The 15,890-nt window shown below is 36.8% G+C and overlaps 1 protein-coding gene across 1 annotated transcript; it reads right to left on the bottom strand.

Moving 5' to 3' along the window:
* Positions 1-13,746: 13,746 nt before the first annotated feature.
* Positions 13,747-14,553, bottom strand: LOC149264780 (PHD finger protein Alfin1-like). Its single transcript, XM_089400828.1, has one exon. It carries the CDS (start codon positions 14,551-14,553, stop codon positions 13,747-13,749), a length of 807 nt encoding a protein of 268 aa, XP_089256954.1.
* Positions 14,554-15,890: the final 1,337 nt, after the last annotated feature.

Here is a 15,890-nt window from a genome sequence, read left to right as displayed (position 1 = left end):
ACTCCTCCACCACCTCCCAGACTTCCAGCTTTATTAAATCCCAAAACTTGTGAAAGAAAGTAGTGGTAAATCCATCCGGGCCGGGAGCTTTTCCTTCTTTAAGCTGAGTCATTGCATTGTCCACTTCCTGAATTTGAATTGGGCTGAGGAGGAGTTCATTATGCTCCGCTGTGATTAATTTTGGTACATTGCGAGTGATTCTTTCAATTGCAGGATGTCTGTTGATGTCAGGCTCTTGATGGACCTGCTTAAAGTGTTCGAGGAGTTCCTTCTCAATTTCCTCATGTTGTTCCACCCTTTCTCCTCCTGATTTTTGAATGTAAGGGATATTGTTGCCCATTCTGCGTTGCACTGTGGTTCTATGGAAGAATTTGGTATTTCTTTCTCCCTCTTTCAGCCATCTGATTCTAGATTTCTGCTTCCAGTATATCTCCTCCTGCTTTCTTCTTTCTTCAAGCTGATTGTGGATGCGCTGCTCCTGTTCGAGGGTTCTCTCTGTATGGCCGCCTGTACTTATTTCTCTCTGCAGATCCTCCAGGGCTTTTTGAAGATCATTTTGCGCCTTGAAGATGTTTCCGAAGGTCTCTCTGTTCCATCTCTTGAGGCTAAGCTTTAGATGTTTGAGTTTCTGTTGAAACTGGAACATCTTGGATCCTTCTGGAGGGCTGAAGGATGTCCACGTGGAGTTGACGAAGTCTCTGAGTGAGGGATGAGTGAACCAAAACTCCTCAAAGCGAAAAGGTCTTCTTATGTTATTGCCTGGACGTTGCCATTGAAGGGCAACCGGCCAATGATCAGATCCAGAGTGTGGAAGAATGGCCGCCGAGAAATCTCCCCCCAAGTGGACCGAGTTGTCTGAGATTAGAAAGCGATCCAGCTTGGAGGCTATTTGATGTATGCCTGCTCTGCGGTTGCTCCACGTAAAAGTGCCATTGCAGAACTGTAAGTCTATCAAGGATGCATTCTGAATAAAGTTTTTGAAGTGGGTGTTTTCCTGTTCCAACCTGTTTCTGCCACCAATCTTCTCCTCTAATTTTGTTATCATGTTATAATCCCCTCCAGCTATCCAGAGTGGGTGCCTTCTATTGGCGTTAAGAGCTTCTAGGGTATGGAGGAGAGCAATCTTTTCCCTTGCTTCCTGAGGGAAGTAGACATTCGAGAGATTCCCATGAATATTTGTGCCAACTATGTGGAAGGTAGCCTGTATTAGATTGTGTGAAGCATGAAAGTCCGACAGAGTGAGTGCTTGAGAGTTCCATGCAATGGCTAATCCCCCAGAAGCGCCGGATGCATCTACAGCAACTGATTGACATCCTGGCCAGGCTTTAGAGAGGATCATTTCTAGAGTTGTACTATTACATTTTGTCTCTTGGAAAAAGCATATTTGCGGCTTTTCCATTTTTACCATATTTTTAAGCATTCTGAGTTTTCCTGGGCCGTTGAGCCCTCTTAGGTTCCATGAAATGAGCTTCATGAGTCACTATTGGTGGAGGGCTTGTAGTACTTCGTAAGCTTAGCATACCTACCGGAGTCTACCAGAATCTTCCCGACCGCTATTGTTCTTTGGAGGTCAGTTCTTCTTCCCCTTTTTTTGGAATCTTTTGGGGTTTGGCTTAAATCCCATTGACTTCCTGGCTGGATGCCAAGCTGACTTTGATGGTAGGCCCTGGAGATGACCATTTCCAGTTTGTCAAGCTGTAGCTCTGGGATGCTTTCATAAGCTTTCTTCTTGCATGCTGCTTCTAGTTCGAGTATGTCTAATCCATGTAGATCTATACTTTCCGGTTCTTCCTCCATTCGTTGCACCTGATTATCTTCTTCCGTGGGTATGTCTGGACCCTGGAAGGGGCCTGAGGATCCATCAACCTCCATTTCATTGTCTTTTTCCCGCTGCTTTTCTTTGCTTTCCGTGTTGTGGTCTGGGGGATCTTTGGAAGGAAGGGGATTGGATGGAGGGGCCGCGGGAGGTGGCTGGGAAGAGGATGAGGGGAGATCAGCGTTTGGAGGAGAGGAAGTGGTATGCTCGTCCGTGACATGAGCCAGGATTCCAAAGCTGTTCCTGACTGCATGATCAGAGGCGATGTTCTGTTTGGGTTTCTTCCCTGTTGATGGTTTTTTATGCGCTCGCTTACGGGTAGGGGCTTTGGTGAAGCCATCATGGGTCTGAGATTCGGTGGGGGAGGGGGCTTTAGCTTGAACATTCAGGGGGCAGTCTCTAAAAAGATGCCCTATGGCATGGCATTTACGGCAGCGAAACGGAACATGTTCATAGTCTAAAGGCTGGATCCACTCATAGTCACGGTGAGAGAGACTTACCGATTCTGGCAGGGCTTTGTCTAGGCGCATGAAGACGCAGATGCGGGCGTAAGATGTATATCTTCGTAGTTTCGTTTCTTCAGCAGTCTTTATGTATTCCCCCAGACCATTTCCAATGTTTTTCAGAATGTCCTCATCCCAGTATTCATCTGGCAGTGAGTATAGTCTTATCCAGACTGGAGCCCATGTGAGATCCTCCTGATCCGGGTTGAATCTGGGAGCCCAGTCCCGTAAGTATAGGCCAGCTGAGTTGAAGAAGTAAGGTCCCTCAACCAGGATTCTGTATTTGTCTTCCAGACAAAAGAAGATCGCTGTGAAGAATCCTTTTGGGCCTAACTGCAGAGTCACATCTCCCTTAGGTTTCCATTTCGCTGCGATCCAACTGTGGAGGGCTTTTTCCGTCAGCCAAAACCCTATGAATTTTCCAATGAGCGCATGATCCATCATATATTGGATTCTTGCTTCTATTTTTTCCCCCGGCAGTTCGATTCTGGGTCGATCTGTAGCTATTGGTTTGCAGGTGGTCGAAGAGACCCTCTGGGTTCCATCTGGTTGGTTTTGCTTCCCATTCTCTCCATTCACCTTAGCTTCCAGGTTTTCTTTTCCCTTGCGCTCATTCTGGCGCGGGATTTCTTGATTGATGTCATTCTCATGGATCGATCCAAATCGTATTGTTCTCTCGTTTTGGTGCTGCACTTTGTGTGCGTTGGGGGAGGTTGCCGAGGCCCCCCCCTGGGGGTCGCCCATGTGCCCTGCGACCTCTTACAACACAGTTGAGAGATGCCTGTTCGTATAGTCAGGTCCTTGTTGGTTGTCTGCGCAGATCAGTCTGCGCCGTCTGAGCGTGGTGCAGAACCCTAGCAGCTGTCTCTAGAACTCCAAGCTTCCCTCATTCCCGTAATCAAGAAGGTAATAATAAATTATCCATAATTGTTAGGTGGATGGTAGGGATTTAATTTCTTCAAAATAATGTAAAATAGTTGTAGTAATGTAAGACTTTTATGATGTTTATCATGGATTGAGGACTAATTACATTTACCAACCATTTAATTTTTATGGTTGAAGTAGTTTATGTTAGTTATTAATAATATATACCTTATTTTATATATTTTATAATATAATAGTTTATAATAATCTCTATTAAACATAATATTAATTTATTAAATATTTAAAAAAACAAATGGCAATTTCGCTTATTTTTTAATTTTATTTTCATTTTCAAATAACTCTTAAATGTACTTAAATCATCATTATTTTGATGAGTTAAACGGTTAAGAAAGTTGGTAGTATATTGAATATTTTGAAATTGGTATTTAATGTGTGTATATACAATGTGTTTTAAAGGTATATGCAAGTGTCATATGAAATGAGCTATGGTCTTTTAGGCATGTAGTATTTATAAGTCATGGTATTGTCCATGATATTGTATCAAAACCTATTTATAAATTATCAATCTCCATGGTAAAGTAGGAGTTATGCATAGTTAAGAATCTTGTTGCATGTTTTTGATTCATGGTATTGTAACAAAGTCTATTTACAAATTAACAATCTCCATGATAAAATAAGGGTGAATAAAAATAGTTAAGAATCATTTTACATGTTTTTTTAAATGTATATAGATTTAAGTTATATATAAATTATTTTTATAATTAATAATAATAATTTAAATTAGAATTTTAAGTTAGCTAATTATTATGTTTGTTTGTTGGTTTTTTATTTTTAACAATATGAAATGTATCATGAAGTAAGTGTTTTCATGTTTGTCATGGATTGATTCATATTGACATCTATCATTAATTTAATATATATGGTTATGCTAGTTTTAGTAATTGTATTTTTTCTATATATTAGTTAAAATGCAAAGATATTTTTGACTTTCTAAATTGGGTTATCATCTTATAATATATTACTTCTCTTATCTTATAATTTCCTTACTACATCAATTTCTCTTTAAATTTAGATATAAATACTATTGATGTTTTTGACTTTTTCAATTAGCTTATCATATCCATATAATATATTAGTTTTCTTTCATTTTTTATTTTTATTATGTTAGAATTTCTCTTTAAAATAGGCATAAGCCAATGTAGATCTATTTTAACCATAAATTTATCAAGCATCAAGAAATATAGAATATTTCCAAGTGCAAGCCTCTTTTTTAGAATGCAAAACATGTAAACCTCCAAAGACTTGATACCTCTTAGAACTAAATAGATATATAGTTAAAAATTATTTATAAGAGATTTATACTAGTTATATACACAGATAATGTGTGAGTTTTCATTGTTTAAATCACATTTTTGTATGCATATATGGATTCCACACCTTGAAAATCCCCTTCGGAAATTGGATAGTGTAGTCCATGTGACTTAAATTTACAAGTACAACAAATATTTACTAGATTTTAGACAAATTGACCAAAATCTATACCCTAAATAGTTATAAAATGTAAAATAATAATACTACTAAAATGTCATAACAATAAGATTTATTTTCAATATATATGTGTGTGTGCGTGTGAAATATTTTACTTATGATTAGCATTGTATTTTTTATTATTAATAATATTTTTCAAATGTCATATTTTAATTTCATATTAAAAATAAATAAATTTATATACATATATATGAAGTTTATATTGAAATAAATTAATTAATATGGATATTCAAATATATGTAAGTCATGTATTGAAATAGTTTTAGAAGGCATTATACATCTTCCTCGCACTCAAAAGTTAAAATATAAGAATTTTTTTCACTTTTAATTATTTTATCCATCTCTAAACTTGATATAACATTATATTCTTTCACGTGGAATTTATTTTGTAGATGGATGTGTAGACCCATATACTTGAGGAGTATGCTTGGGATCACTGGGGATATACCTAGCATTATGGCCATCTTTCTGAACTCTATGACCAATGTACTTCTATACAATCAACCCTTGCTCTTACCTAAAGTAATTCCACTAGATCCATTGGTTGTCTACATACTCGATAAGGTAAAAATTGTGATTTTATGATGGTTTTAAAGTACTCTCACCTAGTCACTAGATGATATCCCTTCAAAGTCAAGGAATCTATGTCGTGTTCTCACATAGTTAGGGTATATTATGTGGAGTTGTAAGGTGTCCATATTAGTTAAGATGAAAGTCACAAAACTATAGATGTGGCTGATAAATTAGTGAATAGCCCTCTTGATCCCACAGAGGAGAGGTTTTCGTGGCTAGAAGAACACTTTGCACATATAAAACATAATGTTAGCCTCTTCATGGTGGCCCTAACTGATAATGGTTCTAACATAAAGGTTTGTTCAAAGGTAATATCAGGAGACCAAGAAGAAAAAGAGGAGCACAAGGAAGAACCCAGAAAATATAAACACAATTCAAATGTCATGAAGCATTCATAGTCCTTGTTCAAAATAGAAGCAAAAGTTGACATCAAGCTATATCATGGTGATATTGACTCTCTTAAAAAAAATCATTGGTTGCAACAATTAGAAGTTAATTTTAGTGTCTAACATATAGATGAAGAACAAAATATTTAGTTTTTTTGGCTAAAATTAGAGGGCCATGCTCGAACCTAGTGGGAAAGCCACATGTAGACCTTGAGGCTAGAGATATATCATCAAGTGACTAAGTGGGAGGACTTTAAAACCCTGATAAATTCATAATTTTACCCCATTGGGTATGTAGAGGACCAACAAATCTAGTGGTATTACTTTAGAAAGAATTAATGGTAGAGTATACATGAGTACACCATATAGTTCAAAAACATGACCATAATATTCGATATTTCCCCAAAGAATCCATATGTACTACTAAATTATTTGTGGGGTATACATAGCCATATATGGAAGAAAGTGATGTTGGTCAAACTACATCAGTGGACGAAGCTTGTGTACAATAACAATACCTAGAGTACATATGCCAGAAGAAGGGGAAATAAAGTTTGTCAAAGCAAAAGAAGCACCAAAACACTTGTAAGGAGGGAAAAAAGAAGTAGAAATGGGGAAAGATATAAGATAGTAGCCACAACACACTAGTTCAAATATCCCAACAACCAATGCAACCATTGTAACATAATGATCATATAGAGGAGGAGTGTTGGAAGTTACATCCAGAGCTTAACCAAAGAAGAAAAGGAAAGATAATAAGAAGAAGAATCTCATGACCATTGATTTGAGAAATTAGGTTGAAAGTATGTTTTACATGGATGAGAATATCTTATGTATATCATTGTAAAAGGAGGTGAACCTGAATAGATTTTATCAATAAGAAGAGAACAAAAATACCAGACTCCTCCATATAAATATACAAGCTAAAAATTCCAAGATTGAGGCTCTGTTGGAATAAGGATCACCAGTGAATCTCGTTATTATAGAGTTGTTCAATAAATTGGGATTAGAATTTTGTGATAATCCAAACCCATATCCATTGGGATGCGTAAATAAGGATACATAAATAAAGGTAACCAAATTGTGAAAAAATAGATTTGTTATCAATAGATATTTTACTAATGAAGTAGAACAAGATGGGGTTCCCATTGACGTATGTGGAGTGGTGTTTGAAAGTATCTATATGTACATGAAAGATTAAATCGTCATGCATAAAGCAACCAATATCACCTCATCAAGGATGCAAATTCTTTCACTATTAACATGTACAAGGGAAAGTCCAAAATTTCATTGTTAAGTTCTAACCAAGCCAAGAAATTGATTAGTTCAAGAAATAAGTATGTTTTACTATTTTTAAGAGAAAATTAGTATGTATGAGAGTTATTAGGAGCAAGAGCATCCTTGGAGGCATGTACTTAGAAATGGAAACAATAACTAGGTGAGTTGCTACAGGTGTAAAGGTATGTGTTCTAAGAGACCAAAGGACCACCACCCAAGAGGGAAGTGGAGGATAAGCTCCATCCATTTCCAAACTCCCCATTCCCAAACATTGAGTTGTACGGGTAGTTTTTTATAAAATCAAGTGATGTGAAGAAATAGTTTTAGTAGCTACTGGAATAGGGTATCATTCAACCGAGTACATCACCTTGTTGGTCACCCATCATCATTGTGCCAAATAAGGATGGGACTTAGTGGATGTGTATAGATTACAGAGTGTTAAATAATATTATGCTCAAGAATAGGTAACCCCTACTGAGGATATATAATTTTCTATATCGATTGTAACAACTAAAATACTTCACCAAACTAGTTTTAATGTTTGAATAACACCAAGTTTGAGTTAAATAAGAAAATACCTAGAAGATCACTTTCAAGACAAGGAAAGGTTTGTATGAGTGGTTAGTCATGTCATTTGGCCTATGCAATGCACCACATATAATTAAGAGGTTAATGAATGATATATTTTCCCGTTTTATAGAATCATTTGTTATTTCCTATCTAGTTGATATACTAGTATATAGGGCTACCTAGGAGGAGCACATCTCACATTAGACACAAGTGCTATAGAATTGAAAGAAGCACCAACTTCTAGAAAATCGCAAGCAGTGTGAGTTTTCACAACAATATTTGGTGTAACTAGAATACGTGATAGGCGGAGGAGAGGTTAAGATAGATCTAGCCAATATGGAGGCCATCATGAACTGGCTAGTTCCTAGTAATGTTTCCAACGTTAAGAGTTTCATTAGGTAAACGGAATAAGGAAATTCATAGCCTTGTTTTCATCTGTAATAGAGCCACTCCATGCCATAACAACAAGTGACAAGAGTTTCTATTAGGGAAATCATAAAAGAAATGCCTTTAAGGAGTTAAAGAAGAATAATGAAGCAGTAGTTCTAGTGTTACCAAACTCATAAAAATCCTTTGAAATGGAAACAAATTTGAGTGGGTATTTTATGTGAGTAGTATTGATGTAGGAAAGAATGCATGTATGCTACAATTCTAAAGTATTCCATGGGGAAATTCTCAACTACCCTACTTATGACAAGGAGCTCTATGCCCTGGTGTAAGCTGTGAAGAATTGGAAACGCTATTTGGTGGGAGAAGAGACAATAGTCTACACATCACCAGCTACTATAGTACTTATATGCCTATAGTAAGCTACAAAAGACAAATAATTACGAGTGGATGCAGACTTTATAGCATATTCACTTAGTGTTCAAGTATAAGAATGGAAACACAAGAAAATTGGCCAACACGATTTTAAGGAAACCCACATCAAAGATCACAACTTTGGGAAATCTAATGTACATGAAGTCATTCACTCATGATGAGTACAAAAAGAAATACTTAGAGGATGAAGACGTCAAGGAGATATTTCAGCAATTATAAAGATAGGCTCATGCAGATGACAGTGAAAATGTCGTTGACTACCATCTCTAAGACAAGTTACTATACAGGTTGGATAAGTTATGTGTTCCTAAAATTGAACGATTACATCTAATTAGACAACTTCACACCTTGAAGTTTGTGGGTACTTTGGTGTAGGGAAGAAAGTGGCCAACTTCTATAGGTTTGTTTATTGGCCTAAGATGCAAGAGTAGGTAGCTAGGTTCATAATGGGATGCAAGCATTGTTGTACCAATAAGGCTAGTAATATGAAACAAGGTCTATATCAATTATCACCCATATCCACTCGTCCTCAAAAAAGAATTTCCATGGAATTTGTGGGAGATTTAAAAATAGCCAGGAAGGGACATGACTACCTATTCATGGTACTTGACAGGTTCAACAAGATGTTTATTATTACCTCCTATAAAACAACCATTAGTGGGAAAGAAGAAACGAAATTGTTCCTTCGATAGATGTAGGTGCACTTTCATATACCAAGGAGAATCATTTTAGTGAGGTACATAAGATTTATCAATGCATTTTAGAGTACATTGTCAAAAAAGATGAACACAAAGTTAAAGATGTCTACAGCATTCCATGCATAAATAGATGGGAAGATAAAAGTAGTAAAAAATACTTTGGTGCAACTTTTGAGGGTTTACAATTAAAAGCATTTGAAGACCTCAAGTGAAAATATTGTATATAAACTATAGTATTTTATTAGCACTCGAACCCTCTATTAGTTAGTCTCCATTTGAAACTTATTTTGGATATTTTCGACCCTTACCTTTGGATAGTGCAAATGAGAAAAAATAGAGAGTGAGGAAGTATTTTCCAAGGGATGCCTTAAGGGTAGAAAAGGTTATTGAGAAGATCAGGAAGATTCATATATAGGTGCAAGAGAAATTGTAGAATTCATATGGAAAATACCATGCCAGGCATGATTAACATAGAATAGAGAAGTCCTTCAAGTTGGGAGAAACCTTCCATGCTAGATCAATAAGAGGAATAAGTCTACATTATATAAAGGATTTCACATGAGATGCTCAGGTAAAGTTGAAAGAGGATACAATTTCAGAGAAGATGCTTAGAACTACAAGATAGGGGAAGCATGGCCTTTGGTAGATTGGATTGAAAGGATAGCTTCTTGGTAAGATTAAATGGTACACCTATGAGAAGGTGGAGGGACATTCTCCTTGCCGCATTCAATAGAAGCATTCAGAGACCAAAATCCTTCCAAAATTAGGTGTGATACTAATTAGATCATTATATTGTTTCTAATCTATGTCACTTCTTTCCGAGTGGAAGAATCAACTCGCAACACCATTTTTATAGTCATGACCGAGTTTGGCATATTAGAGCTTGAAACATTTTGGGAGTAGTTTGAAGCATTAGATGACATTTTTTGTGTTAAAATTTTCCACTATATAGCTGCATCCTTTTGATATATTCTACACACAGATATCTTTCCAATGACACAAAAATTTCCTCGATTAGAGTCTGTATTCAAAAGCCATGCCACTCAAATTTAACCATACTATTTTTACCACTATAATTCAAGAGGATGCCACATCAAACTCCAATAATCATGGAGAAGGGGTTGTCTACATGATCATGGTGAAGAAGTCTCTCGAATAATCAATAATGTAATTTTAATTAATAGTTGGAGTCAAACTTAATCACTAGTACACTATCAATTTGTATGATAGCTCAGCGAGTAGGGCTAAAAGGGGTTCTATTCTTTTCAAGTGCATTTTGTTTCATAAAAGAGTAAAGTATATGAGAGAGATAGGGAGTGAGTGCATAGAGAGGATTTGTGCAATGTAGTATAGCATTGGTCACAAAACTTACTTTTGTTTCTATTTTCTATTAAGAGAAAAAGTACAACAGTCTCACCTTCCAACTAGGTTTTCTCCCAAAAAGGATTTCAATGATATTTATTGTGTCAATTTTGGATTTTGTGTATTTATTCGATTGTTCTCTATTTTCTATATAATTAGGATTCAACAAGCATGTCCAATAAACAATAGTTTAGTGGATTATACAAGACACTTTACACATCATAGACTTCCAAATATTTTATTTGTTGTTAGTGAAATGTTTATACCACATCTTGTTCATATTGGATTGTTGGTAACATACTCAGAGTGGACTTATTGACCATTGTTTTTTTTCTTTATAGATTTTTTTCTTTTTATTTCAAAAAATACTATTAAGCATTGGTTTTTTTCTTTTTATTTCAAAAAAGACACATGTGACTCCACATTGACCATGGAAAGAATTACACTTCCCCATCATATGGGTTGTAATCCAATTCCATATATATATATATATATATATGGAGAGAGAGAAATGAGGTTCATTCCATATTTACCCATTAAAATATCAAAATAAAAATTTGATTGATTTTATCTTTATTATATTTATAATAACTGTTTCAATCCACGAGTTTGATCTTGCCTATTTTCCCATTTAGCAGCCTTATCTTCATCCTTCAGTTTCTTTTCTTGGCCTGAGGTTATTCTGTAGAGACCTTTACTTCTAAGTAAATCCTCAATGTAGGACAACCATTGGAAGTAGTTGGTGTTGTCAAGGGTAACTTCCAGATGAAGAAGTTATGGCTTTTTAAAAAAAGGTTGTTGAAGTTGCCGACGAAGTGCGGGAATGTGCGGAAATGAAAAAGTCCACCCCCACAAAATGGAAACTTGAACCCAAGACCTCTACTCTCTTAAAATAGCTTTGAACCAATTGAGCTATACAAAAAATTTGAGAGAGAGAGAGAGGGGGGGGGGGCTTTGGGTTGCGTGCTTGCTTTGAGAAAGCTCTTTTTCCCTACAAAACAAAAAACACAAAACCCAACACGGACATGCAAAGAAAACGAACCTTACGGCTCGAAGTTAGCTTTAGCCGAAAAACTAAATATTTTCAAAAATGAACCTTGCGGCTCAAAGTTAGCTTTAGCCAGAAACTAAATATTTTTCTCAATGTTTCTGATTTTCCGAGATCACCCTAAGGCGCAGGGAAAAGAGCATACGCATGAGAAAAATCCTTCCTTTCTGTTTCTGATTTGCCCAGATCGCACAGAGTCGCAGGGCAAAGAGCATACGCAGAAATGAAAGGTATAGATCCGGTAATAAAAAAAGCTAAATAAACCGAAACCAAAATAAAAAGAGAGAAAATAACTGTAAACTGCAAATAAACACTGTATACCTCCAGATCTTAAAAATGACGCAGCTAGGGCTACCGGAAACCTTTTCGCGTGAAACGAAAGGGGTTCCTCACTGGAACAGATGCTCCCAACACAACAGAGCAATCCTCTCGGCTCAAAAGCAGTCAGAAACAGCAGATCTAGGAAACGGCAGTCGGATGCAGTTCTACCGACTTCAGATTTGGATCACCAATGGACGCAGCCCTCAAATAGCTCTGATACCATGTAGGAAAACTTTTGTATCTAACCCATACTCGTCCTGACCTTTCCTTTGTTGTTGGCCTTGTTGCTCGGTTTATGCAAAACCCACGTGAAAGTCATTGGAAAGCAGCTAAAAGAATACTTCGTTATGTTCGAGGTACAGTTCAGTTTGGGATTCATTACAGTGCCGAAGCAGCTCCTCTATTGGTTGGTTTCACTGATTCTGATTGGGTTGGTGACCCTGATGATCGGAAGTCTACTGCCAGTTATGTGTTCACTCTTGGTTCAGGACCTATTACATGGGCTTGCAAGAAACAAGGTGCCATTTCTCTTTCATCAGTAGAAGCAGAGTATCGTGGTGCCGTAGAAGCTAGTAAGGAAGCCTTGTGGCTTCATCAGATCCTGTCAGAGTTTGGCTTTCAGTAGCAGCATCCGACTACACTTTGGTGTGATAATCAAAGTGCCATTCAGCTATGCAAAGATCCAGTCCAACATCAGCGCAGCAAACACATTGAACTGCACATGCACTTCATCAGAAAGCTCATCCATGACCATGTTCTTGAAGTGAAATATTGTTCAACAAATGATCAAGTTGCTGACATCTTCACAAAGGCTCTCACAGAGGCGAAGTTCACTAAACTTCGATTTATGGTTGGAGTTCAGGAAGTTGTCACTAAGGGGGGATAGGCTCTAGTGCCTCCTTCCTTCTCCTATTGTGTCATATTTGTAAATCCTTCAATCCTATCCCAAGTTGTTCTTAAGGGGGGATGTTAGGATATTCCGACACATAGGAAATAGTTAAGTACAACTTGGTCTAGTATAGAGTTAGGTATAGAGTTAGGTAAAGTGTGTTTCTTTACCGTTGTACATTTTGTAACTTACAATCCGACGGTCACGATATGTAGTGATCCGACGGTTCATTCTCTCCTCGGTATTACCGACACTTGATCCGTGGCTTGACACCCGATTGGTCCATGATTTCTATTTAAAGCGCATGGAGGGTCATTTGTAGGGTAATCCGTGTATGAGATAAGCATATGTAAATTTTCATTCTTTTATTAATAAATTGCCTGAAGTGGCCGCGTTGGTTCAGGCCGTGGACTGTTTCCCTCTTTGAGGGTTTTAACCACGTCAAAAATACTGGTGTATTGATCTGCGATTTGGTTGTGAACGATGTCCTTTGGTGTTCTGTCTGAGGAACTTACCCTGTAAATTTCTACATTTTAAATATATTTTTCAATTAAATTTATCTAAAATTTAGTAAAAAATTATTAGAATTACAAATTTAAGTTATTAACACAAAAAAAAAAAAAAAAAAATTGAAACATAAAATTATTACCATGAACCTATTATATTCTTTAATCTCATGGATTCATAAAACAAAAACACTCAACTGATTTGTAATACTTGACATACTAACTACAATTTGGAAACCAACTTTGAACCTAATCCAAAAATTCTCTTTTAATTAATAAAATAAAAATAAAAAGCATTAAATGTATGATGCATGACATTATTAATATACATATATTAACTTAGTTTAGGAGTTGTCAATTTTGATTTTATTTCTGCTTTAATTGTATTCGTTAATGGTATTCATTACATCTCTGATAACGTGTCATGGATCGATGATGAAAAGTAAACTCAGCAGCTCGTGTTTGAGCCATAAAGTTCAAGCTCCGTCCAACCTTAGAAACGTGATAGACCTGTAAAATCAATAGTCAGTTTCGAGAAAAATTAGCCGATTCGGGGCCTTTTAGGCATGCAGTTTAGGCATGTGAACCCTTTCAAATTTCCCTTAATCATGGCGAGAGTAATATTCTCACACTCGGCATGACACTGTCTGTCACAAGCATCGCAGAATAACCACACATCGTCCTCTTTAAGTCTTCCTCGTCCACACACAACACAAGTAGCGCCTTCATGTAAATGTCGCTCTTCAAATCCACTTCTCCTCTTCCTCTCCAGCTTCAATTCTGGTATGGCGATTTCCATGCCCACAGACGAAGCCGCCTCGGATTTGGTGGCCCGCCGCCGCCGCCGGCCCCCTGTAGAAGTTACTGCGGCCCTGTGCGTCATCGTAAAAGTCTCAGCCGCCGTGGAAACGCCATTGATCATTTGCAAAAGCCTTTTGGTGTCATTTTCATGGAATCCGCTGATGACGGCGAGATAATCGGCGACAGCGACAAGCCAAGAATCGGAGTGAATGGCGACTAGGGTCAGCCACTCCTCCTGCGACATCGTATCCCTCGCCATGTTGATACCGAGCATAGGGCGTGGGAGCTTATCCTCCTCCCCCTCCAGTTCCTCCGAGCGGAGAAGTTTCCATGATTGGTCTGGAAATGCATAGAGGCACAGCGGGCTTCCAAGGTCCGGCCGGCATTGTTGAAAGATGTTGTCCTTATGGTGTAGCAGAGCGTTCAGAATTCCTTTTCGGCGACCGTCATAGTCCGCAAACACTTCTTCTACGCTGCGGCTCGGAGCGCCACTCGAACTCGCACGGGGCTCTTCTCCCATGCCTTCAAACTGTAGACGGTAATTCATTCAAGCCGTCATCCTTATACGATCACCCCCTCACATCCACGACCAGACACGCCTCTCCAACTGGACTCGTGATTTGAATTGGTTAGCTTCGTAATTAAGAGGATTAGCTAAGAAAGTGATAGCACAAACGAGAAATATACCTCGTGAAACTTCCTATTGTTCGGATTGCATATCGATCTTTAATTAAAAATACGAAATCAATCAGTTTACGTTTAATATTTAATACTTTTCAGTACCATACGTTTAATCTTCCATTACTTTGCATAATGGTATGTCATATATCGTATTACTATAATGGTACTTTTCAGTACCATAATGTGTATATCATAAACTGCTTTCTCCCATTACTTTACATAATGGTATGTCATATATCTTATTACTATAATGGTATGTCATATTTCTTATTAGGTAAATTATAAGATGTAAGTTTAAATTTTATATGGGTTAAATGGGTAATCAAGATACCAAGGGCTAATTCAGTTCACACTTGAATGGGATAGAGTATAAATAAAATAAAAATAAAAATAAAATGGGTAATATACCTCATAAACACTTTTTTCTATAATATGTATCTTAAACCTTTTCTTTTATATAAAATGTATTTTAAACATTTTTCTTTAAAATTTATCAAAAAAATCTACACTAAACTTAAATTTAAGATCTTTCCTAATGATGACAAATTATTTATGTAAAATCCTTTCCTAATAAGAGATTCATATTTAAAAATTTAATATTCAAAATTTATTTTATAAAAACAATCAATCATTTTTTATTAAAATTAAGTCATTTGTGCAAATTCTCTCCTTTCTTATTTTGAAAAAAAAATCATGTAGGCCAGATATTTGGATCATTCCGATGAGAAAGAGAATATGATTCAGTCTTAATCAATGGTCGTAACTTTGTCTTATGACTGGCCTTATAGATGGGGATTGAATATGATTCAGTCTTAACATCAAATGGTCGTAACTTCTTCTTATGACTTACCTTAAAGATTGGGGTCACTCATATCATGCATTTCGTTCTAGTAATATCAAAACTATTACTACTCATATATCCACCTAGCCGCTTGGGAGTCTAACGTATAGAATCTAAATAACCCATAAGTCTCATAAAGATGAATTTTCTGTTTTTCTCTGCGTTCACGCCATTCCGCAGCTATCTATGTGTGTTTAGGGAGTTGCTGTCCTTAACTATGCGAGCGAATGAACAATACATGCGCCTAAACCATGAACAATGGATTTTTTGTCATCTGATCCATTATGTTTACCGCCTGTACTGCGAACGAGATCGCTCTTTATGAAATAGTCTATAATGCGACTTTTTAAAGTCTTTCTGGC

This window comes from Pinus tabuliformis, chromosome 6, assembly GCF_031772625.1.
Source record: "Pinus tabuliformis cultivar Carrire ecotype Pingquan chromosome 6, CPIR1, whole genome shotgun sequence".
In the NCBI taxonomy this organism is placed as follows: Eukaryota; Viridiplantae; Streptophyta; class Pinopsida; order Pinales; family Pinaceae; genus Pinus; species Pinus tabuliformis.
The sequence above is the reverse complement of the archived record's forward strand: the minus strand, read 5'-3'. Positions and strand labels throughout refer to the sequence as shown.